Raw genomic sequence first — 23659 nt, forward strand, 5'->3', positions numbered from 1 at the left:
CAGAAGCAAGATAGAATTTAATTTTTCTTTCATGTAATAGAAGTCTAAGTTGGTAGCCCAGGTTGGCTTGACAGCTTTACAGTCAACAGGAACTGAAGCCCTATCTTTACTATGCTGGCTTCCATTTTTAGGGTCCTCTTATAGTGACTATTACTTTAAGACATGTTAGGTCTTATACTAGGTCTTGTCCTTAGTCTATAAAACAGACCCAGTCCCCAACCTCATGGAGTTTTTAATGTGTGAAGAAGCATCCTGTAAAACAATGTGTAGTAGGCTTCAAAGTAGCTTCTCCTTGGGAAGGATAGAGGTGATTTCCGAATAGGATAGATTAGTAGCAAAAATAACAATTATGATGATATAATCAGAAAACTGTGAGTGAATCTGTTAACCTTAAAAATAAAACTGCCAGTTATTTTATCAGCAAAAGTGGGTTTGTTTGGGAATAGTAGAGAATTGCAATTAGGGACAAGCAAGCTGTGGCAAAACCATAGACAAGTCCAGCAAATAAAGAAAGTTATGCTCTTTTATAGGGGAAAGTGGAAATTAGGAAGACTTTTATAAACAAAAAATCCATTGGAGTAAAGTGGGAGTTCAAGTACAGTGACTTTCATTGGGTGAGTTGTGACAGTCTCTCATTGGCTAGGCTGTTGCCTGGGGACGAGGAGAACCTTTCTTCCTTCTGCTGAGTTAGTAAAGCAGTAGCTAAAATAGTATGGATTTGCAAGATTCATCTCTTCTGCTGGGTCTGCATTTGACCACCAGTGGTAGGGTGCTCCCCGTCTGTACTCCTGGCTCCATTTTAATGAGGTTTCTCTTTGTGAATTTTTACAAAATAAGTGGTAAGATAATCATATAGTATGCTAAAGGAAATAATAAAAGAATCTGTATAAGATACAGAGGTAGGTGCGCCTGGGTGGCTTAGTTGGTTAAGTGTCTGGCTCTTGATTTCGGCTCAGGTTATGATCTCACACGGTTTGTGGGTTTGAGCCCTGCATTGGGTTCCCACAAACCACGCCCCCCAACCACCCAACCGCACCACCCCTGCTCCACAACAGCTCAGAGCCTGCTTGGGATTTTCTCTCCCTCTCTCTCTGCCCCTTCCCTGATTGCACTCTCTCCCTCTCTCAAAATAGATAATAAAATAAACTTTTAAAAAACCTTAATAAAAAAAAGATACAGAGCTAGAGGTAATGATTAACTTCCAGTAGTATCAGTATTGAAAATCAACAGGATAGTCTTTCAAATGAGTTGAAAACCCCTATCTGGTTTCCCTCTGAGCCTCCTTTTTATTCACACTTTAGTTTTCTGGTTAGCCCCAGAATTTCTTGGTTGTGTCCTGCCTTCAGTGCTTACATAATTTTCTCTCTGGAAGTTTTTGCTCTCCACAAGAAGCTAACTTTGGTTTGCTTTGAAAATTCAAGATTCCTTAAAAGGTTATCTGAGAGCCTTCTTGATCTCCATCATGCTAATCTTTCCGTTGCTCACATTAGTACTTTTTGCACTTTACTGAAATTATTTTTGGTTTGCCATTTCCTTTAAATTGTATATTATTTGAAGATAGAAACTGTGTTTTAATTCTTTCAGCGCTAATGAAAATAAAATATTTACATGAAAAAATTTTTTTAGTGTAGTGTGCTTAACCGCATATGTGTTGTGGGATTGTTGAGTGTAATGGTCAAGAAAGAATTCTTGAGACATTTTATGGTGCAACTTAGTAAGTTTATTTAAGTAGCATGGGGTCAGGACCTGTGGGCAGAAAGGGCTGCACTTTTGCTGTATGAAGCTGGTGTTATATGCTTAGTGCTCAGGGGGGCTGAGGACATGCAAGGAGTATTAGATCATAAATGTTTTGAGTTTCTACTTGTAAAACTACTTTCACAAGATTTTTCTGGTGTTTATTATTCAGTTTGATATTAACTATTGGTGAGATATACAGGCAGTCATGAGACCCTTTCAGAATGTAGCAACCAGTGGGTGGTGCTGCCCTCCTGCCCCACAGCCACCTGCTGCTTGGCCACATCCGCACCTGCGCAGTGCTCAGAATGGCTGGCAAAGCACAGAGGCTAAGTGATGAGGAGAGGAACCAGCTGCTGCCAAACCTGAGAGCTCTAGGGTGGAACAGGCTGGAAGGCAGAGATGCTATCTTCAAGCAGTTCCATTTCAAAGACTTCATTTGGGCCTTTGGCTTCATGATGAGGGTGGCCCTGCAGGCTCAGAAACTAGACCACCATCCCGAATGGTTTAACATGTACAGTAAGGCCCACATCACCCTGAGCACCCGTGAATGTGCAGGCCTTTTAGAATGGGACATAAACCTGGCCAGCTTCATTGAACAATTAGCAGTGTCCATGACATAGGCCCTGCCCTTCTTCTTTGAAATCTTTGGGGGAAGTGGAGGGACTGATTTGGGAATCCAGGGAGGGAACTGGGGAGCCCTGAGATGTTCTACAGCCAGAATTGCCAAGTGGACTCCGCTGCCTCTGTTTAGGGGAGAGTCCTTGCTGTGGTAAGAGGAGATGCCAGCCTCACTGCTGACCACTCTTTATCCCCAGCGCTCTGGCACATGTATGCTAATCGAGTACTATCTTCCCCTTCTGTGGGACTTCCCAACAACAGTAATGGTCTTCTTGCCAGGCTGTGTCTTGCTCCTTTTCTAATTCATTTCCCAAGAAGCTGTGTCTAAGATGCACAGTCTTATCTTAGAAACCAGGACCCTAAAGTCAACCCCCTGGTATGTGACAGAAACACGTGTGCTTTTATGTCTCAAATAAAACTATTGTTTCAATTGGGGGAAAAAAAAAGAATGTAGCAACCAGTGCTTACTTGATCCTTATCTAAACCATGCAGGCCTTCTGGGTTAAAAGTGAATGTTTTTCTTTTCTGTTTCTATCACTATCACTCTTTGGGCCTAAATATATAAAAAACTGTAATTTTTAAATGTTTGGAAGCATTATTTTCCTTTAAAAATCTGGGGTTTGGGTCATTTGTTCCACTTAACTCTGTTATATACTTTTATAAATTTTATTTTTTAAGGATCTTATTTTTAAGTAATTTCTATACCCAACATGGGGCTTGAACTCACAACCCCAAGATTCAGAGTTGCATGCTCTACTGACTGAGCCAGCCTGGCACAGCACCCCCACATGCCTTTTTTTCTCTAAAATTTATTTTAAGTGCATTTGTACTGAACATGTACGTGAAAGTTTTGTTATATCTTTGAAAAATACTAATATAACTAATAAAGTTACTAATACAGGGGTGTCTGGGTGGCTCAGTTGGTTAAGCAAACGACTCTTGATCTCAGCTCAGACCTTGATCTCAGGGTTGTGAATTCAAGCTCCACATTGGGCTCCACCCTGGATGTGAAGCCTACTTAGAAAATGAATGAGTGAATGAATGAATAAGTGAATGAATGAATGAATGAATAAATAAATAATAAGATAACTAATATAAACTCTTAACAGCTTTTTTTCCTGGAGGCTGTAACTTTAGTAAACTCTTAGTCTATTTCCTATTTTTTAGTTACTATAAATTATAATTTCAAAATTATAAAATTCACCCTTTTTTGGTTCCATGTTCCTTTTTGGTTCATGGTCCTTATGAAAGACCAAAGTGATTTATAAATATATAGAAAGCAAAAGTTCCCCACATATGTTTTCCAACATTTTCTTTAAAGAGTATTTGATATAGACAAAAGAATATGTATCATGTTTTGAAGCATACCAATGAAACTAAACCTCATGAACCTATCACCCAATTGAAGAAATGTGATATTATTAATAGCTTCAAGACTCCTTTCATACTCTGCCTAGAGTCATTCTCCCAAATCCTCCACAGAAGTAACCATACTCTTGAATATAGGTTTGGTATTTTTTTTTTAACATAATTCATTTTCTTTATAATTTAATTGTGATTATGTATTCCTGAACAGTATGTTTTTTAGTTTTGTTTTTAAACTGTATAAAATTAATACATTTTTGTATATATCTGTGATTTATCCTTGTTGATACATATAGCTATAGTTCATTGATTTTCATTATTCAATAACTAGTATTCCACTGCATGAATATGTATCATTTTATTTGTTTATTTTATTCATTTATTTTTTTAACATTTATTTTTGAGAGACAGAGCATGAGTGGGGGAGGGGCAGGAGCAGAGGGGGGACACAGAATCTGAAGCAGGCTCCAGGCTCTGAGCTGTCAGCAGAGCCCGACACAGGGCTCGATATCACGGACCGCGAGATCATGACCTGAGCCAAAGTTGGACGCTTAACCAACTGAGCCACCTAAGCGCCCCTATTTGTTTGTTTGTTTATAATTTATTTATTTTGAGAGAGAGAGAGAGAAAGGCAGACAGAGAGGGAGAAAGAGAACTCCAAGCAGGTCCCACACTGTCAGCGCAGAGCCCGATGTGCAGCTCATTCTCATTGAACTGAGAGATCGTGACCTGAGCTGAAATCAAGAGTTGGATGCTTAACCGACAGAGCCACCCAGCCCCCCTCATTTTATTTTTCCATTCACCTGTTGATGGACATTTATGTCATTTCCAGTTGTTTTGTGACTATGAACATTCTTATATTTGCTTCTTGTACATACGCAAGAATTTATTTAAGGTAGTAGTTATCAAAATACTGTCAACTGAAACTAACAGCAAGACTTCATTTACATTGAAGTGGGCATATAGACACACACACACATATACATACACATGCTCCTCTGATTGAAACATTTCAGGAAATAGTCCTTTTACTAAACATTATATAAATATAAGAAAGTTAATAACAAATACAGTTCAACAATCTCTAAAATGAGCAATACAGACATGAATATTTAGAAATGTTTTGGAAATATTTATACAGTTTTGGAAATTTTTATGAAGTGTATTCTTGTCTACTCATAAATTCATTTTAGTTCACAGCATACAAGAATAATGCCGTATGTTTATTTGGTACACTGTTGAGCCTGTTGCTTTTCTATGTTTTTCATTAATCACAGTTAAAATCCAGTTTATACTAGTAGGTTGTTGCCTATAGTAATATACTCTTTCTATTTAGCAATAGAAAGTTTTAAACCTTAAATAATTCATTATGTTTGGGCACCAAATTTAATATTATTATTAATTCATGGTCTAAAAACTGGATCTTTTATCCAAATATTTTTCTTTAATGTTTCACATTTCTCTTTCAGAAATTGTGAAATGTTTTGCAAAGGGAAGTTAGAAGTTACATATTGTATTTATCATTTAGTTCAAAACTATATTTATTAATAATGTTCTCTTCATTAAGCTTGGGAACATAGAGTAACTAGAGTTTTTAATTTTAAGTCTTACTGACTATAATGATGTTTTTTGGTATCCTTGGGTATCTCTGATGTATTAAAATAAATCATTATTGCCTGTAGTTTCACATTTATTTCTTTTAGAGTGTTTAAAATAATCAATTAAATATGCCTATTTTATCCCCCAATTTTTCAATATTTGCCAGTTGAGATTTTTATTCACTTGAATACAAAAGTATCCTATTCCTGCATTTCATACCATCTCTGCTTAGCATTCTTTTTTCTCAACAACCAATAAATGTACTTCAATATTGTATTATAAATGAGTATGGTTAGTTCCAGTGTCTGAACAAAATACTTTAGAAAGTCAGCTATTCAGTGAGCTTCCTTTCATTACATTAACAGTTTTTATTACATTTTACCCATGAGATCTGGTAGAATTTCTATGCTAAAGCTTTATTATATAAAACAATGATTCTAACCAACTTTAGTAATCTCCTAATTTTTAAGAATGATTCTGCTCTTTCCCAATCATATTTGCTGCTCTATAACTTATAATTCTTGTAAATTTTTAGTTGAATTTATATTGATCAGCAGTGTACTTAATAATTCTATAAATAAATGTAAGCCAGTTATATGAGAGGTTAAAATTTCTACAATCAGAAAATCTTATATTAAATGGTCTTCCCACATGTATCTGACATAAATTGTAAAGTTCCTATCAAGTTAGGTTATGAAATTTATACCAGGCTACAATGAGAAATAAATATTTTCTTGTTATTTCTGCAGTAGTACAGATTTTATGTAATAGTATATCACCAAAAGATACAGCTTTTAATTTATTAGTTCTTTTATTAAAACAAATGTGCTCTTAAAAAATACATTCTCTGCACAATGCTAAACACAAAAAAATGTTCAGTGGCTATGTGAGTCACTTTGTTTTGCCAGTGTGTTAGGCAACTAAATGGTGATAACAAGAATGACTAAGTATTAGGCTGATAACTTTGCCTTTTTTGTTTCTCTGAAAATATTTCAGGAATGTAGAGCATGCTGTTTTTCCAAGTGTCTTGTTACTTTTAAAGATTCTCATCTTTCATTTATAAAGTATCATTACAAATAATTGGTTTATAATTTTTATTAATGTTTTTGTGCAGCATTTTCATTATTTACCCTTTCAGATCCAGCAACTAAATTTGAGCATGCCTTCATATTTTTTACTTACTCATTTTGCTTCTAAAAGTAAAGTCGTCTATTTTAATGTCAATTTGCTCTTGTTTAAGTAAAGTCTTTAATATGAACTTGAGTGACATTCTTCTATAATATACTTCAAAAAAAGATTTTTAAGCTAAACATAGTTGATACTCTTGTGATCAGTGGATGATATTTGTTCCAAACATTTTCTTTCTTTTTTTTTTTTTTTTAATGTTTATTTATTTTTGAGACAGAGAGAGACAGAGCATGAACAGGGGAGGGGCAGAGAGAGAGGGAGACACAGAATCCGAAACAGGCTCCAGGCTCTGAGCTGTCAGCACAGATCCCGACGTGGGGCTCGAACTCACGGACCGTGAGATCATGACCTGAGCCAAAGTCAGACGCTTAACCGACCAAGCCACCCAGGCGCCCCTGTTCCAAACATTTTCATAACTATAGTGAATTATGTTAATATCAAATTACATTGTGAAGTCTTAACCCTCCTCTTACAGTGATGGTGAAGTGAACTATCAAAAAATTAGATGAGACATCAGTGAGCAAAATATTGAACTGACCTATTTAAAAAAATTTTTTTTAATCTTTATTTTGAGAGAAAGAGAGAGACTGAGTGCGAGCAGGGGAGGGGCAGAAAGAGAGGGAGACACAGAATCCAAAGCAGGCTCCAGGTTCTGAGCTGTCCTCACAGAGCCTGACGCAGGGCTTGTACTCATGAAAGCAAATTCATGACATGAGCCGAAGTCAGATATTTAACCAACTGAGCCACCCAGGCGCCCCTGAACTGACCTGTTTTTGTCTGATATTGATGACAGTGTCCCAGCTGACCCTTAATTAATGCCATCTCTAGAACCTCTACAGTTGGCATTCAGTAAATACTAGTTGAATAAAGTAAAGACTGGGGAACGATGAAGGAAAAATGAACTGAGTGTCACGCAGCTTTAGGTTAATTTTATCAGAATTGCCCCCAACAAACTGACTCTGTGTACTAAAAGGAACTCATTGAGCAAACTTATTTTCGTAATTATATCTTCATGAACTGATAGGACAGTTATTCTTCATCAAAGCATGTTGCTTTCCTTTAAGATCATTCATTTGAGACTATGGGCTTTTAGGTATTTTTCTAGACATTTATTTGTTGATTAGCCAGTAAATGTCAGGTGCTGGGGATTCAGAGGTAAATACAATAGTGTCTGTTTTCAAGGAGTTCATAATCTAGTGTGTAGCCAATGAACAATCATAGTGGAGATGTGGAATCAGTGTTAGAGTACAGTACTGGGTGTTGGGATCAGACTCAGGTGAAGCTTCACTGTGGAGATGGCCTAAGCTTAGTTAGAGGAAAAGTAAGATTTCATCAAGTGGAGGTGGCAGAGAAAGCATTCTCACATGGGCAGCATGTTAAAAGATTTAGTACAGTATATTTATTAGATTTGTCTTCCTGGAGCATTCTGTACATTGTACTGAATATTCTGAGAAGACAGAAAAACAGGCCGGGATCATTTCATGGAGGGTGATGGTAAGAAGGTCAGAGGATTTTAGGTAGGTGGTCTGTTCAAATGCAGTTTTGAAAGTGTGCTTGATATTAGCCTGGTTATACTTTTGGCAGATTTGGCAAGAACAGATTGTTGTGATACGGTAGCAAAGTAATACAAAAAGGAATTTGAAATGCTATTTGTATTCAAAGTCCTTTGTGAACATTATCTAACCTATCTTCATAACTGACTTTGTGAAGTTGATGTCTTTGAAAAATTTTTTTTTCAAGTTTTTATTTAAATTCCAGCCAACACACAATGTAAGATTAGTTTCAGGTGTAGAATTGAGTGATTTGTCACTTATATACAACACCCAGTGCTCATCCCAAGAGAAGTTGTTTTTTTGTTTTTTTTTTAATTTTAGAGGCATGTGCCTGGCTTAGTTGGTAGAACATGTGACTCTTGATCTCAGCGTTGTAAATTGGAGCCCTGCAGTGGGTATAGAGATTACCTAAAAATAAAATATTAGAAAATTTTTCAATATTTAAACTTTTTCAGGGTTTTACTTTCCCAGATAGTTAATTGGGTAATGAATTATGAGCAGAAGTGAAATTGTTTTTCTGGGTTGGAGCATTTAATGACCAGTGCAAGACTGTCCAGAGCTCTCTTTCCATCTGCTATGATGACTGGTAGAATTTGAGGTGATGACTGCTCCATTATCTTGGGTATTGAAATGAAAAGACATGGAGTAGAACCCTTAGATGATGCCCATGGGCATCTAGTGTAAATGAGAAAAAGACCTTATTGTTTAAGCCACTGAGATTTTGTAGTTGTTATGTGATAAATATTGCCTGAACTATACCTGACCTGTCTTCATTGATACGACTTGCATATTAAAAGTCTTAGCTTAGAAATCAAGTTATTTTAGAAGGAATCAATGTATAAGTATAAAAATTATAGAAAAATTTTTACCTAATTTGATTTTGAGATATTGAAACCACAATAGTTCATGTATATAGTACCAAAATGAGTAAGTTATTGCAAGTATCTATAAGAAGGTCATTTTGAAAGAGATTAAAATTACCTTTAATTTGTTGACATAAATACAGCAAGTGTGATATGAATCCATTCCAAAACTGGGTAAAAATTGAAGACAATTGCAATTGTATAGGTCCCTGAATTTAATCTTACACTTGATATTATTTTACAGTAAGTATTTACATGGTAAGAAACCTAAGTGGTTCATTTGCACTTTGATATTCACACTCTAAAATAATCTATATGTACATTTTTTATAAGGAATGTGGTGATAATACTGTTTATTTGAAAATATGAATTACTAAAGTAATTTAAAATTTATTGACATCAGCTAAGTGTTTTGGGCAATCATCATTATCCAATATCATTAGAATAATCATCTATATAGATACAAGTACCTTAATCTTTCTATAAGATATTCTTTTGATATTTTGATTATTATCTTAACTAATTACGAATAATGAGTAAGAAATCACACTACAAATATACAAACCAATGTATGCTTAAGATTGTTACCGTTTACTGATAGTAAATTAGATTTCCATACTAAATGATTCCTGTTTATCTAGGCAATAAATTTAAACTATAGAAAAAATGCAGTGTAACTTGTACTGTAAATAAACTATTAGCGATGAGCATCGCAGTGAGAGCTGGTAGTATATGAATTATTCACTGCAAACTTATTATCTCTGTGTCATTAGCATGTAAGATAATGAACCTAATTACCATGGCTTTAAACTCGGGGGAGTTAGCAATTTATGTGTGGAACTTTCTAGGTTGCAGTTACCACCCACAAGGGTATTGAGAGAACTGCAGACATTATTTCTGTGTTTTGTTGCTGAGATGCTCTTTCTCCTTACTTGCTTCTTTGTTGGTAAATTAGTTTTTATTTATTTTTAGGGTAAGACTTATAGGATTTTTCTCTTGCTTGAATACCTTTTAAAGGAGTTATGGGAAATATTCAAGTATTTTAGTATGTGTTCTTTTTAGTCTATTTTAGTGTTGTAGGTAGACAAAATATTATTCGTATGCTTTTATTCACTCACATAAATTAGCATCACCTGTTATAATAGATTACCATAAATAGTGTAATACCTTGAAAAATCTAAGCTAAAAGGTTAATAATCAATTTTCCTCTGTTAAAGGATTTTGGACTAAAATGATTTACTTTCAAAGTACTTGGTATTAGCATATTGCCCTTTCTAATCTATAATATTGTATCTCTGATCTTAATTTAAGGTTTTGATGAACTTCTTCATTCTATTTTCTCTCTTAGAGTGTAAATTATCTGTAATAAGCCATCCTAATTAAAGTTGGTAAATCTACAACTGCTTCAATTATACACTAATCAATTATACACTAATTTAATTCTACTTATCCGGATGCAGTGCGTCATTAATTGGTTTCAGCCTTAATACAACAGATTTAGAAGTGATCAAAATTTGAAGCATTTTATTTAGCTGGGAAGAGTATAGGTTCAAAATGTCAAGTAATTCTTAAATCAACTCTGATAAACTAAGAAATTCATTTTTTTAAAAATGAAGGTGTGTGTCTGCCATTTATGTTCATTGTTGAGTGCTGTGGGATGAGGTGGTGATTGTACAATATCTTTAGATATTAATAATATAATTTTTATTCTACCTTTTCCCTAAATTTTTACTTTTTAAAAAAAATGTTACCGGGGCGCCTGGGTGGCTCAGTCGGTTAAGCATCCGACTTCAGCTCAGGTCACGATCTCGCGGTCCGTGAGTTCGAGCCCCGCGTCGGGCTCTGGGCTGATGGCTCAGGGCCTGGAGCCTGCTTCCGATTCTGTGTCTCCCTCTCTCTCTGCCCCTCCCCTGTTCATGCTCTGTCTCTCTCTGTCCCAAAAATAAATAAACGTTAAAAAAAAAAATTAAAAAAAAAATGTTACCAAATATATTTTCTAAAGCATGGTTGTATATATAATATCATATGGATATATACCTTCATTCATTGCTTTTCAGCCTTTTCCTTGTCATGGCTCATGCAGAATATTAGTAGTTTGTTTTGAACATGTAAACACGTGCTCAGGTGTATTTTTTTCAGAATTATAAAAGGTGATTAGATACAATTAACTTAAAAATCTTTAGCAAAGTGATCTGTTGTTAAAGTTTTATTCTTGTTGAGATGTGGTGACTTAAGTGTGTTTCAGAATTCTTAGGAATGAGTTATGAACTCAATGTGACAATATTTCTGCAGTAACTGCTCATTGAATTAAATGGTTCAGATTAAATTTCATTACTCATTCTTTCTCTGCACATTCATATTATTGGGAATACTCCTTGCCTTGCCGAGCTTTCTTCCCAATAAAATAGTATTCCTTTGTTAACCTGTCTTATATTTTTTTTCAGAAGGAATTTCTTTTTAAGTTTATTTATCTATTTTTGACACACACACACACACACACACACACACACACACACACACGGAGTGCACAGGGGAGGGGCAGAGAAAGACTGACAGCATGGAGCCTGACATGGGGCTTGATCCCACAAATACAATATGACCTGAGCCAAAATCAAGAGTCGGACACTTAACCGACTGAACAACACAGGTGCCCCTTGTATTTCTTTATAAGAATATTCTACATAGAGTTTTTCTAGATTGTGTGAAGACTATGTTAAATGCATTTCACCCTTTTGAGAAAGTTATTCTTGATAATAAGTTTTGGGGAACCCCATGGACTTTTGATCCATTATATCTCAGGGCCACTTTTTAAAAACTCAAAGGTGATATATGTACATCATTAGAAATCAAATAGAATAGATGTATAATAAAAACAAAAGAAATCCTGTTCCATGTTTCCCTGCCACTCCTCTAAGGCAGCCACTTTTAACTAACTCTGTTTTGAGTGCTTATTGTGGTTATTTCTACGTATAGTAGGATTATATAATACTTCTTGATATTTTTTCTTTGTTGTGTTCCTTTTTGATTAGGTGCATCTTCATCTCACACCATTTTTACCTTTTCTTTGCCTTGCTTCCATCGTTTCAGTTCCTAAGTTGGTTATTTTACATGTCCAAATAATATATTTCATGTTTTATTAACTGTTTTGCCTGTTTTCTGTCTCTCAGAGTCTTTTAATTTTAACATCATCAAAGTTGATTATACTAGGAACATTTTTTTTCCATGCAGCCCCAAAGGGGCACAAGAATTTTTTTAGTTAAAGTAATTCTTGCATATGGGTAAAAATTTGATTATTGCCAAAAGGTTTACAACAAAATATAGCAGTCTCCTGCCCTTTTGTTAGTGAGCCCTCCTATTCAACAATAGACCTCAACAGCTAAAACCAGAAATAGATAAGACTGCTTAACTCATGCTCCAACTAAAACCTTTTGTTCTTATTTCTTACCTCATTTTCTTGAGGCACTGATGAAGATGTTTTGCAATGACTGGAACATTCCAACCACCAGAAAAGCCCCAATAGTAACAGAATGTCTAGAAGACCACACCTGCATATCCCCTGCCCTGCCCATAGTCTTGGGCTGAACAAATACCAACCCCCACCCAGGATCATGTGCCCTCTGCCTGCTTTCTTGCATGTAACCCTCAACGTCTCCTCATAAAACTCTGGGTGTCCATCTTGCCAGCAGAGAGGTTGGTTGGTAAGGCTTGAGCCTGCTGGCACCTGAACTAAATTTCTCCCTTTCTCTCTTACAAACTTTTGTCTCTTGAGTTATTGGCTTTTCTTGAAATGAGTTTATCCTTTGTTTGGCAACAGTGTTGGCAGACCCAGCCAGGAGCTGTGCTTTCAATGTGTCCATCCCCCTTGAGATTCCCCAGGATGGAGCAGTTGGCCATGCCAGCATTCTAGGGCTTTATCTGGCTTTACCTGAGTTAGGGGCTGTCGTGGATCGTTCAGTAACACTCTCAGTTCTCTAGAAACAACCACTTTTAATCCTATTAGGTTATTCTTTCTGATACTACATTATGTCTAATAATATGCTTATTCAGCTTTCCTTGAACCAATTTTAGATGTTATCTATTGACCTTTTTATGGCGATTTGGGATTTAGATCATATTGTATACCTACTCCTGCTAAAATTTTGGGAAGTTATATGATAATTTTGCTTAAATCTATAAACAACCTATACTCAATATTTACATTATAATGACCATGTAAGTATTGAATAACATAATGCATTATATTACACTTACTTACTTAAATACATTTTTTTGTCCTTTTCCCCATCCCATATTATTTGTCTTGCTTATTCAGTTGCTTAGTTTCCTATGGGCTAAATTACTGCTTTCCCTCTTTGTTTCAGCAACTCTCTCAGGCATCGCTCATTAGTTTTTTTTTCAAATGCTTAAATATAGGTCCCAAAGTTCCATTAATATTTTTATGTCAACTTCTTTCCTCACCTTCAATTCTGCTTCAGTCAGGTTTTATTTTGTTTTGTTTTATGTTTGTTTTTTACTCTCCACAGTTTCCCTTTGTTGCTCTTGTGTTGGAGAAATTGCTTTTTTTCCCCCCCTCTTAGTAGTTTATTCCCTCGTTTTGCTGAAGCATAGCATCCTCCAGATATTGCTGAAAAAAGAAAGGGTGGAAAATAAAACTTTTGAGTACTTGCAAGCCTACAAAATGTCTTTATTCTACCTTCACATTAGATTGGTATTTCAACGAGGTATAGAATTGTAGGTTGCAAATGATTTTCTCTTAGAAATTTAAAGGTCTTTCTCCATTAGTAGCCGGCAGTGCCCATGAGAAGACTAATTTCTGAACTTTTATATGTGATGTTTTTTGTCTTTGGAATCTCTTAGACAGAATCTTTTTTTCCCTTGGTATTTTAAGATACCTTTATGTGATTTTTCTTAGTATGGCTCTTCTTTTTTTCACTGTGCTGAGCATGTGATTGGCCCTTACAATCTGGAAACTTGATTGTCCTTCCTGCCATTTTTGTTACTCATTTTAGATAATTTCCACTTCACCATTTTCTCTGTTCTTTCTCTCTAGAACTGTGAATTATTTTTATTAATTAGTCCCGACTAATGAATACTTTGGGTTTTTCTAGTTTTTCACTACCAAAAACTACTCACATTTATAATCTTTTTGTATATACTTTTACAAAATTCTGCCAGTTTTGTGGGGGGGGGGGTTTCTGCTAGTGTTTTTAATAAGATATAACTAAAAGGAATATACATTTAACTTTTGAGAGATACCAAATTTCATAAAAGTTGTATCAATTACTTATGATAGAGTACAATAGTATTTATTTATTCCTGCTACCAATGTGATAGGTGCAAATGTGACATTTAATAGTTCTAGTAAGCTTTGTTTTCTCTGATTATTGGTGAGGTTGAAAGCATTTTATTGGCCGTTTGTAATATATTTTGCAAAGATCCTTTTGTATTCATTCTGCAAACAGAACTATTTGGCCATTTTCTCCTACGTTCATATCCTGATACTCGTTTTTCTAATCTGAGCATTCTAATGGGGAAGACATAGCATGAGAGAATCAATTCAAGGAATAATGTGTCAAGAAAAAGATCTCTTTTCCTTTAGGCTGACAGTGATTGGCTTAAACTATGCACTCCACACCTTTTTCCTGGCTTTGTCATTTTGTAGACAGAGCCAGCCAAATGGAACACCGAGAGAAGGCCTTGCCATAAGACACCAGATTTTAAACTTAAAAATGGGATTTAGCCTTCATCCCGTTTATCAGTATTTCCTCTGAGAGATGGAAAGTGGAATTGCATTTAAGGCAGAGGGAGAGAGAAGCTTTGAGGTTTTCCTGCCTGAACTTCAAATTCTGGTGTGAAGCTCCAACATTTAGAATTGCTTTTTTATGCAAGTTTATTTCCAGTTTTTCATTTTACTTTGTCTTACTAAGTCATGATGTACAACAAACCAACATGGAACATATTCGATACTGATGATAAATGTAAATAGGTGGTTTTATTCATTGATTCTTCACTTATTCATCCATATGATGTTAATCTTTGAGGATATGGTGTGTACTATACTTGCTCTCATGGAACTTACAGTCCCAGGGATTGGTAGAAGTCTAATTGATAAAACATATTTTTTGTACTTCTCAACAACAGGATTGAGTAATTCAAGAAAACTTTTGAATCCAGAGACAGGCTTTCTTTAAAGGGAATGCAATGTTTATTTTTGTTTTCATGAACACGTTTATTAGCTTTTGATTTTTAAAACTAGAAGAGAGCAGAATGTTTTGGCAGAAGGACCTAATATGTGATCCTTATGAGTTCTTCAATTGTTGCAAAACATAAACTTTCAATAAGGGGTTGAGCAAAGTAGATTAAATGTTATTTAAAACATATGTTCTAGTTGACCTCATGGCTAAATGGCCTGGTTCAGGAATCCATGAATTATCCCAAGGGTATTTCTTATATAGCAAAGTTTTTTGTTTTGCTTTTTGCTTTTTTGTTTTTTCATGCTTAAATACTTGATTTCCACAAATACTACACAAGGGAATTGAATAAGAAGTCAAAAAGTCAAGGAAAAGAGAAACCTTGCATTTTTTCTGCTTTTACTACTAGGAAGCAGAAAACATTTCTGGTGACAAGCTATGCTTCATCATGAAAATACAGTTGGGTATTTTAGGCCTTCACAAATTTGATTTCATTGTGTTTAGTAGTGGATCTTAGTTAACTGAGATGGGGAGAAATTAAAGAATAAACTGGAACTCTAAAACTTCAGGTGGTTGTATTCTACAGTTTGGAGCATGGATTTTCTTGTTTTTAGTCTTTCCTTATGAAATATTTTAAGTATACAGTAAAATTTAACAATACCAAGACACTCACTTACCCAAAGTTTTAACACTGTGCTATAGTTGAAGGTTTGAGTGTGGTTCTGGGAGGGAATAAAACATTATAGATACAGTTAGGGCCCTCCAGATTCTTCTTTGCAGTCTGCAATCCCATTCTCCTTCCTGTCCCAAAGGTGACTGTTATTTTTAGCTGTTTTTGATGTTTTTAACTATAATACTTTTATTAGTGCTTAAACTGTATTTATGTGTATCTATAAACAATATGAGGGATTGATTTGTAGGTTATGTATGTTATGTAAATGCTTTTTACTCTGTCTATCCTTCACGTTTTTTATGCAGTATTGTATTTTTGAGATTTATGTATGTTAACAAATTATTTGTGTATATAATTTATTTTTCCCATATATTACTTATGAGTATACCAATTTATTCTGTTGAGGACTTACAAGTATTTCAGTATTAGGAACACTGTTGCAATTAAGATACTTGTATTTATTTCTGTATGCATATGTGAATGATTTTCTAGGGCTGTATTGTCCAATATAGTAGCCACTAGCCACATGTGGGTTTTTTTAACTTAAGTTAATTAAAATGTAATACAATTAATTTTGTTTCTTGGTTGCACTAGTCACATTTGCAGTGCTTAATAACCACATGTAACTAACAGCTAATGTATTGGGTATTGTATAGATAAAGGACATTTCTGTTATTCCAGAAAGCTCTATAGGACATTGCTGCCTGGGATTTTTATGTGCCTATGGAATTGTTTGCCCCACATCTCTTACATCACTAGATTGCTAAATTGTTCTTGCCAGCAATATCTGGGCATTCCCTTTCTCAATTGTTTTGCTAAGAATTGGTATCAGTAGAAATTTTAATTTATTTCTAATTTGGTACATGTGAAATGTATCTCACTGTTTAACTTGCACTTTAAAAATGTGATGTTGAGGGGCACCTGGGTGGCTCAGTCGGTTGGGTGACCAACTTCAGCTTGGGTCATGAACTCACTGTTGGTGAGTTTGAGCCCCACCCCCCACCTCAGGCTCTGTACTGACAACTTCAGAGCCTGGAGTCTGCTTCAGATTCTTTGTCTCCCTCTCTCTCTCTGCTCCTCCCCCACTTGCACACTCTGTCTCTCAAAAATAAATAAGCGTTAAAAAAATTCTTTTTAAATGTGAGGTTGAGCATATTTCCTATGTTTGCCTAAAGGTTCCTGCCTCATGTCTTTGCTAAAATTTTTTTCTGTTGGAATATTTAAAATAACTAATTTATAGAAGTTCTTTATATTTTATGGATACTAATTATTTGATTGTGTTTGTTACATGTATCTATGCCCTCTGTGTGACTTGCCTTTAACTTTGTGGTATCTTTTGTTTCAAGTTTTACAATTTGATGTAATAAAATTTATCAATCTTTTTCTTTTATGCTTTTTATGCTTTTATGCCTTAGAAATTCCTTCCTACCCCTAGAGTCAAGGAATTTTTCTATATGTGCTCTGCAGAGTTTGATCTTTCATTCAGCTGAGTATAATTTTTGTGTAGAGATAGAGTTTTGAGACTGAAATTCTTTGCATATGGATAACCAAATATCCTGGCATTTTTTTTGAACAGTCCACTGTGATATGTTGAGATTTCTATATGTGTATGAGTCTGCTTCTGGGCTGTAATTCTGTTCCATTGGTCTATTTACCACTATTCCATTATTTCATTTGAATTTTCTTAGAAGGAACAGTAGTGGTTAGGTCTAAGTCCTCCCCCCCAGATTGATTTAACTGACGATAAGCTGGAAGATGAAAATTCATAATACAACATATTACAAAATGATATTAGTGTAACTAGCAGATGTGAACAAGAACATTGATGGTATTTGAGGAAAGCTTGGCTTAACTTTGAAAGAGTGAAAAAAATGGATATTTACTTTTTAAAACCAGGGCTTTTTATTTTATTTTACTTTATTTTTGTCTGTGCCCAAGGACAGAGGAATTTGTTCCTGGTCCCTCAGGACCATCCTTCCCCACTGCTGTTTGCAGCATTGGGTATGGGGGTTCCTGGAGACTGTGTCTCCATCTCTCTTGCTGTTCTCTTGCCATTCTATCTTTGGTTGTTGAGAAGCTGTTCAATCTGGTCTCATTTTTTCTTCCTGAGAAATTATTTTATAAACAGGTGTAATTTCATATGTTCCTTGAGGGAGATGAGTTAATGGTCTTCCTATGTCACCATATTGGACCAGAATTGAATGATTACTTTTTGGGGAAAAAAAAAAAAAAAAAGTGTTTTGGCCACAGTAAAAAATGAAGAACTAAGAAAAAGCAGCATGAGCCTTATGAGTAGTAATTAAGAAAATGAGTTTTAAAATCACATTGCCTATCCAGTGATCTGTGAGCTTTTGTATGTGAATGGGATACTACTTATAGTAGTAACTTCAGAAAGTGCTTGTAATAACTTACGTTAAGCACCAATTATCTGGCAAAGATCAAGGCCAGACTAATGAGTTGTTTCTAAAGTAACTGGACAGTTGAGAGAGGCATTAGAGGAGACAGGACAGTGTGTATGTACAAATGAATAAGAAAGACATGGATTTGGGGGAAGAATTATTCATGAGAACAACAGTGAGAGACTAGCTTGTGTTCCTTCACCAGTCAGTAAAAGGAAGTGGAAGACAGTGAGTCTGATAGTGACCAGTACAGGACACTAGGTGGTGCCATTAGCTTAGGCTGCTTATTTGATATGGCTGAATAGCCTCAGGGTAGATAGAAAGGCAGTCAGAAATTACGGGGTTAGTCAAGAATTGCTGATACATTAAAGATGTGAATTGTATTATTATTTCAAAATAATATGATAGTTTTTCATATTTTCCTCTCCAGTGATCATTTTGAAAAATTTCCTGTCTTAAAGCAGTTTATCCATCAAATAAAACAGTATTTTAAAATAACAATGTTTCTAATTTAAAAATAAAGATTATGTATAAAAAACGATTTCTATTTAGAACTTATTAAAACAAGATAACTGAAGTTTTCATATTGAAAAATGATTGAAATGATGTAGTCAGAAAGAACTTAGTGTTTTATTAAGCTTTAGAGGCTTTATTCCAGGTCTGTGTACAACTCCATTAAACTTGTGAAATACTGAAAATAGTTCCTTGATTCCTGTTAAAAATGTTTTTCAGGTTCTAGATTGAGAGATAATTAAGTACAGCATTTGATTTCTGCAGATGATTTATACCATTAAATTTTTATTAATAGGTACATTGAACAAGTGACAGAAATCCTCCAAATAAGCAAATGGAAATTTATTGGGGCACGTAATTTAAAAGATCATGATATGGCCAATTTCAGGTGAAGCTTGATCCAGTGGCTCAAATAATGTTTTTGGACCCTCTTCAACTGTTCGCTCAGTTTATCTTGGTTTGGCTCCTTTTGCAAATAGGCTCTCCTTTTCTGGACATAGGGTAGCTGCCAGCAGCTATAGGTTTACATCCTTCTTACTTTTTTTGTATTTGTTCTAGTGGCTTCAAGAAAAGTTGTGGTATTAGATCATGTATTAGGTCTGTTTAGCTTGGCTTGAGCTACATACTCACTTCTGCAGTTGGAGATAGAATTAGCACTGCTGGAAATATATGGATCAAGAATGTTGGACAGAAAATCTCTTAACAGAAGGAAAAAAAAGAATGTTGGAGAGATGGTTCCCTAAAAACAAATTTGGAGTCTTGCTTTGGGAATAAAGAATGGTTGTAAAATGACAACCAGTTATTTAAGAAAGTTATCTTAAAACTATTTTCATTCTTTTGATTTTATGTCACTAGAATTTATGTTTACTTTGATCCCATTCCTACTACTTACTAGTTATTTGACTTCTCAGAGTCTACTTCATTATTGACTAATTGGGGCTATAGTTATTGTGACGATGAAATAAGATAATGTATGTGAAATACCTAGCCTAGTGCCTGGCACCTATTAGATCTTCTAGAAATGTTAATTTACTTCTGAGCATGATTATGAGCCAGCTGTTTTTGGGTTTTTATCGACACTGCTATGTTGTATATTTGTCTATAATCTGTCAATATTTCAAATGTAGTTTTTTTAATAATTAAAATAATTTTTGATTCCCTTTCAGTGCTTAAATGATAGTTGAAAGATACTGTTCTATTCATGACTTACTTGTATTTTTTACTTATATTGAATGTGTAGATTTCATTCATACAAGATTTTTATAATAAATCTATGTTGAGAAATATAAATTGTCTTTAAAAACAACAATAAATACAGTGAAATTATGATAAATGGTTTTATTGTTTGGGGAAATAATATAAACAGCTTCATGTATTTGAGGAATAGAAGGAAGTTGGCAGCAAGAGAGAAAGATGAATGATTAAATATTGTTTAAATTTGTTTTTTAATTAAGGTACTTCATTGCTGTGTACATATTCAGAAATATATTTTAAATGTAACATTAATTTTTCACTTACCATTTATCTTTATTAGAAAATATTGCTTATATTTATCATAATTTTTTCACCAATTATAAAGCTTTTATAATCCATTTAAGTTAACTGGTATGAAGTCTCAAGGAAAGAACCCCTATAATGGTTTTTAAACTATTTGAACGTTAGATATTTGGTAACCCACATCTCCAATAACTAGCAATACACATGAAACTGTTGATAGTGATGGAATAGAACTATTAATTTTACTTATAAAATAACATAGTACATCATTATTTGACTTACAGCATATTTAAATGTGTTTAGCTACAAGCTGTGTTATACTGGTATCTTTCATTTATAATTGATAAATGTAAATGTAAAGTGTAAAAAGTTCTTTTTACCAGATTTCAACATATAAACATTTGTAAACAAAATAAAGCCACATCAGACCAAAGGATGTCATAAACAGCTGTGGCCCTGTGATTTTATTGTTGGTTATTGTGTTTTTTATTTTGTACTATGTTTGCTTTGTGTTTTAATTGCAATTTATTTTTAATTTTTTTTAATGTTTATTCATTTTTTGAGAGACAGAGCAAGGGTGGGGAAGGGGCAAAGAGAGAGGGAGACACAGAATCCAAAGCAAGCTCCAGGCTCTGAACTGACAGCACAGAGCCCGACGCAGGGCCCAAACTCACAATCCATGAGATCATGACCTGAGCTGAAGTTGGATGCTGACTGAGCTGACCGACTGAGCCACCCAGGCACCCTAATTGCAGTTTATTTTTACTAATATTGTATTTGTGGGAAAGCAGTAGGAATATGAAATATTAATAAGGAGAGAGGTATCAATCTGATGGTAATTAAAAGCAGAAATTTTTTTAAAAATTGCAAATGGTGAATAATTGGCTTATGCAATAACAGGAATTATTTTGAAGACAAAACCAATGATTAAAACATGTGTAAAGTAGTGTGCCTATGCTCCAGAGGTATTGCTTAATGGCTTATATATTTTGATATTTACCATATCAGAAATTTAAAAAGGGGTGCCTGGCCGTTTCAGTTGGTGACGACTCTTGATCTCACGGTCATGAGTTCAAAATCCATGTTGGATGTAGAGTTTAGGATGTAGACTTTACTTAAAAATCTAAAAAAGTTTAAACATTTAAATGGAGACATTTGAAAATATTTATTAATACATCTAAATATAATTGTAATAAACCCATTATATGTTAACATAAGTAACATTTTTGTGAAAAATATCTATATTTTCCAAAACTAAAAATATTGTAAGAAGAGTGGTATTGTTTTACATTTTTGTAAATTTTTTTAATGCCTGACTTAATTGAAAGCAGATGGAGTCTCATTTGCTTCTGCATTCAGTCTGTTGCAATATATTGATTGAAAGATATGATATAAATGTATATGTTGAAATATATGAATGAAATATTTCCTCACACAGATACTTATGTATTTTTTTATTAAAATTTTTTTTCTTAATGTTTATTTTTGAGACAGAGAGAGAGCATGAGCCAGGGAGGGGCAGAGAGAGAGGGAGACACAGAATCCGAAACAAGCTCCAGGCTCTGAGCTGTCAGCACAGAGCCCGACACGGGGTTCAAACTCATGGACCATGAGATCATGACCTGACCTGAGCCACCCAGGTGCCCCAGATACTTATATTATAGCACATATAGCTAGTAAGAGGACAGTAGAAGTTCAGAGAACAAATTTAATTAATCTCTGAAAACACTCATATTAATACCCTAGATATATTGCCTGAAAAATTTTTCAAAACAGAACAAAAAAATACACAAGAATGCATTCCATTAGCCACCAGAATGTTGTTATTATGTTACGTAGCTTCTGGAAAACTTCACTGGAGAGTAGTACAAGAATGACATTGAAAAAAGGCAGTTTTAACCTGTGGATTCCCTGCAAGAAATTTAGAGACCCATGTGATTTATGGACCATGCTCTGAGAGCTGCTAGTCTGTGCAATTGAAAATAATCAGTAAGAAACATTGGTAGAAATTCTTTTGAATTTACAGGAGAGTCTGAGAATCATTGTCAGATGTCTATTGACTTTATGTTAAAAGACAAAGCATTTGAGAGTTTAAAGTTTAAAGCAGTGTGTAGATGCTGGTGATCAAACTTATCACAGCCAGAGATAGTTCTATGGGGCTAAGGCCCTTCAAATCCATCAATAACCAAGTAAGTGTCAGGGGAGCAACTGCGGATATGATAGCTGCTAAAATTTTCTTATGACACTTCTGCAGAGATCATCAAGAAGAGAGATTATCTCTCACTGTCAATTTTTAGTGTAGACAAAACTTTAATATTTTGGAGAAAGAAGCCTGGAAGACACATGTACATTCAAGTTAGAAGAGAGGATAACGTTGTAATCTTCCATTTGATAGGACTATAGGTAGGGACTGGTTATGTTAGGTTAAGGAACAAATGAGACTTATTAGCATACTTATAAATAGGGCTTCTGTATTGGGAATTTTTCATAGTATAACATCTATTCACCCTGACATCAAGTTGTGGGTTTTCTTGGTACCTCCACCCTGGCAGTTGTTAATAAGAAGCATGGAGACAGTATACAGTATCCTGTAGTAATTGTCCTTTCTCATGCTGGAAATTTTAGGTCTTACACTATTGATATCATACTTGAGCCATTTACGTTTTCATGTTTAGAGATTAAAAAGTGTTTGTTTTAGGTGCGCCTGGGTGGCTCAGTCAGTTAGGCGTCCGACTTCGGCTCAGGTCGTGATCTCGCAGTCCGTGAGTTCGAGCCCCGCGTCAGGCTCTGTGCTGACAGCTCAGAGCCTGGAGCCTGTTTCAGATTCTGTGTCTCCCTCTCTCTGACCCTCCCTTGTTCATGCTCTGTCTCTTTCTGTCTCAAAAATAAATAAAGTTTAAAAAAAATTTTTAAAAAAGTGTTTTATACTTTCATTCAGGTATATTTGAAGACAGTTTTGTTTTAAATATATCATTTATTTGTTCTGATAGTGTTTATCAAAATTGTAATTATTTGGTATGACAGAGCCACTTGGTATTGTCATATTTAGCTTAACCTTCTCTTTGATAAGTCCAGCAAACAAATAAACAAATGCTTGTTTTATTTTTTTTGTGTAGAAACCAATGAGACTGCAAATCCATTGATATTACATTATTTGCAGAGATTTAACTTGTAGGTAAAGCTTAATTCAGAATATACTTATGCTATGTAAATGTTTACTGTTTTTAATGTGACTCGATCAAAATCTATGTAGATAATTTGCATTGGGGGAAGTGTTGCTAATATCTTTTGCATTATTGAATGTTACATGTGAAGGTACTTTTCCTTGTAAGGGATATATGATATTTTTCATTCTTTCATTCCGTTTCTTCAATTTCTGTGAAAATGTAGACTTATCTTTTTATAATATAAGGGAGTAGAACAAATGATTGGAAGCAAGATCTGAAAGTGTTTGCTTATAAGC

The 23659-nt window shown here is 34.6% G+C and overlaps 2 protein-coding genes across 9 annotated transcripts in view; both read left to right on the forward strand.

Moving 5' to 3' along the window:
• Positions 1-23659, forward strand: part of ADK (adenosine kinase) — a 519772-nt gene that overhangs the window by 101123 nt on the left and 394990 nt on the right. The window lies entirely within an intron of this gene.
• On the forward strand, positions 621-4459 carry LOC125933303 (pterin-4-alpha-carbinolamine dehydratase-like). The gene has a single exon (XM_049646250.1). It carries the CDS (start codon positions 2043-2045, stop codon positions 2355-2357), a length of 315 nt encoding a protein of 104 aa, XP_049502207.1. The 5' UTR covers positions 621-2042; the 3' UTR covers positions 2358-4459.

This window comes from Panthera uncia, chromosome D2 (genome assembly GCF_023721935.1).
Source record: "Panthera uncia isolate 11264 chromosome D2, Puncia_PCG_1.0, whole genome shotgun sequence".
Classification (NCBI taxonomy): domain Eukaryota; kingdom Metazoa; phylum Chordata; class Mammalia; order Carnivora; family Felidae; genus Panthera; species Panthera uncia.

Coding starts and splice junctions, on each gene's coding strand:
- LOC125933303 (XM_049646250.1), top strand. CDS start 2,043: ATGGCTGGCAAAGCACAGAGGCTAAGTGATGAGGAGAGGAACCAGCTG.